At 53.7% G+C, this 2,884-nt stretch overlaps 1 protein-coding gene across 1 annotated transcript; it reads right to left on the reverse strand.

Annotated features, from left to right (window-relative positions):
• Window positions 1–16: 16 nt before the first annotated feature.
• MBD4 (methyl-CpG binding domain protein 4) lies at window positions 17–2,866 on the reverse strand (the record flags this gene model as incomplete). Its single annotated transcript, XM_010003383.1, is given in 7 exon segments — window positions 17–144; window positions 261–410; window positions 666–800; window positions 1,143–1,217; window positions 1,685–1,864; window positions 2,429–2,532; window positions 2,799–2,866. Coding segments are annotated over 7 exon segments (840 nt in total), but the record flags the coding sequence as incomplete, so codon positions are not given.
• Window positions 2,867–2,884: the final 18 nt, after the last annotated feature.

Raw genomic sequence — 2,884 nt, forward strand, 5'->3', positions numbered from 1 at the left:
GGCCACACGGAACAGGGCGCCCCAGCCCCGCCGCACCCACCTCCTTCCACTCGTTGACGCAGAAGATCCGGTAGGAGTCGTTCCCGTACTTGCCGATGCCGTGCAGCTCGATCGGGTACCGCCAGGCCCGGCTCAGGTACTCGTCTGCAGGAGGGGCCGCGTCAGCGGGAACGCGCTGGGAACGCGGCTCGGCCGCTGCCTGGGGACGGCGGGCAGGGCAGGGGCTGCAGCTCGAACCTGTCGCTGCCAGGGAGCTTTACCTGAGAACCTGATGATGGTTTTTGCCCTGAGCTCATAGAGGCCAAGAGGTCTGAGCAGCTCTGACATCTCCTTCCAGTCAGCATTCCGGGTCACCTCAGGAGAAGGATACTTCTTCAGGAATTCCCAGAGCACAGGAATTGCCATTTTACCTAGTGGAAAAAACCCTCATGGACAGGAGGCTGTGCAGGAGGCTGCTGAGATTACCTGTAGCTGCTTTTTGAAGGGAGCTGCTTCTGAAGCAAGAGTTACAAATCAAGGATACATTTTTTTTTCACAGAGACACAAGATACATTTATTCTTCCATCAGTGCCATTACACCCTGGGAGCTGCTCTGACCCTGCCCCCCACCACCCCCACTATACCCCCCCCCGTTCACACAACACAAATGGTGTGACTCGATTTACCTGAAGTCTTATTGAGAAATATGGTTGCAATGAGAAGCTTCCATGGATCGTGGAAAAGTGTTTCCTGGATGAGATTAAAAGGGGAACGTGGAGGAGTCCATTTTCTGAAGGCCTTCCTCCTGGGTGGGCTGGGAGCTGCACACAGAGGCACAACAGGAACGTTACTGGGCAACACCAGATGGATTTACCTATTTGAATGAAAATAATTGTTCAAGATTAAGACCTTCTGAAGATTCACGTTTGTGAGGGCACTGCACATGGATGGGGCACTGGCAACTCACACAGAATTTGACAGAAGTGCAAGGGACAATGTGTGCCTGGCACAGGCTGCAGGGAGTCCAGGCTGCCTGCGTGCCCCACGGGACACCTGAGGGGAGGGGTCCCGGGACCCCCAGACACTGCCACAGTCCATGTCACCTTCAGCCCTCTCTTCCTCCCCCCACAGCACAGGATTTATTTCCCTGCACTATACTGTACCTTCTTTACTGTATCTACTTGAAAAATATGGACTCGTTTTCCTCCTGTCCACTTGTGTCCGTGGGACAGACTTTTCTGTAAGGAAACAATATTTCAGCATTAAAAATACCCAAGTATTTTGCTGTCATGTTTCATGCAGTGTTTCCACTTTATGTTGTGACAGAAAAGCAAGAATTTCCTGTATGGAACATAAATGTGCTATAGATTAACTCCAGTGCTCTTCTGTATTCCAGGCCTAAGAAAAATCTTTGGAAGATGAAGTGTTACTGAGGAAACAGATTCTAGCAAATGAAACAAGCTCAAAGGAGCCTTTTTTGTGAATCAAACTGACCAACAGTGCAGCAACATCAAGAGCTGATGCAGCAAAGGGAATGAAGAGTTAGGTAATGAAGGTAAGTTGGGAATAACCCTGCATGAAGTTAAATGCTGTTGGAGAATAAATGAGACACGTTTGGATGTCAAAGCAGCTTGCCCTGGAACAGAATAGTCTGTACAGTCAGGGAACTCCCCACAGTATGAGAATGTTCTGCTGAAAAACACACAAATACCTGGTGGCTTTTTCACTGCGGTGAAGCTTTTCTTGTCACACAGCTGCAAGCCCTTGGTGTCTGTGTCAGCCTCAGGCTGGAAATCCTGGTTGCCTGGATTCCCTCGGTCTGTCTCTCTCCCCACTTCCAATCCCATGGTTTTCTCCTCAGGTTTGGCAGATGTGTCACTGGAACCTGTCTCCACACGTTCCTCTGCTGAGCTCCCCGGGTGCCTTGGCAAGCCAGACCTGAGTGCCCTCAGCTCCAGGTCTGACCCAGGCCTGGGAGCCCAGAGCTGAGCTGCTCCTGAGCCCCTGGGGTCTGTGTCCTGCTGACAGCCCCCCTGCCTGGCACTGGCACCCGGGTCTGCCCGGCTGCAGAGCCGCTTGTTTTGAGCACTCTGGGTTTCCTGTTTGTCACACGCCCTCCTGGGTCTTTTGCTCTGGGTATTCTCTCGATTCCTCTTTTCTGAGGTCTTTGCAGTTCTCTTATTCTGACCCCTTTTTCCACCTGCCCCCTTTTCGTTGGTTCTCACGCAGCCCTCTGGGGTAACACCACTGATGCTCAAACCTTCACCTTCCAGAGTGGATGTCACATCTTCCAGGTGTTCATTGCCCTCTGGAAGGTTCTGATTTCTGTCCTCTGCACCGTGTTGTGCACCCAGGCCTTGCTCTTGGCCATAACAATCCTCACTCTCTGCAGCAGCTCCCACAGCTTTTGTGCTGTGTCCTTTCCCCCTCGAACGGGCTCTGTGCTGACCAGGAGCTCTAAAATCAAAGTCTTCTGCTCTCAGACTCGTCTCCCCAGTTTTCCGAAGATACTCGAGGAGGGCGCTCTTGGATCTCAGCTTCTTTCCTTCAGGGCTGTGGTAGGAAGGAAAGTTAATAAGTGATGGCTTCCTCATTCTCTTGCACGTCACTTCAACTGTTCTCGTGCTTAAAAAAATCAAACAAGTGCCGGCAGGTGACAGGGTGATGTCTCGGGGAGTGTCTGTGACCTTAACCCCGCAGACCCGGTGCCCCTCGGGCGGCCCCCGCGCCAGGCACACACCCGGTTCAGCGGCAGTGCCGGCCCGTGCTACCGGCAGGGAGGGAGCGGCTTGCCCGGGGCTGCCCGGGCCCGGCCTCACCTCACAAAGTACACATCGATCCTCCCGGCCGTCCGGCCCGACAGCCTCCGCCGCGTGAGCACCTGCCAGCCGCGGGGGGCGGGGGG

This window comes from Chaetura pelagica, unplaced genomic scaffold (genome assembly GCF_000747805.2).
Source record: "Chaetura pelagica isolate M959 unplaced genomic scaffold, ChaPel_1.0 scaffold328, whole genome shotgun sequence".
In the NCBI taxonomy this organism is placed as follows: Eukaryota; Metazoa; Chordata; class Aves; order Apodiformes; family Apodidae; genus Chaetura; species Chaetura pelagica.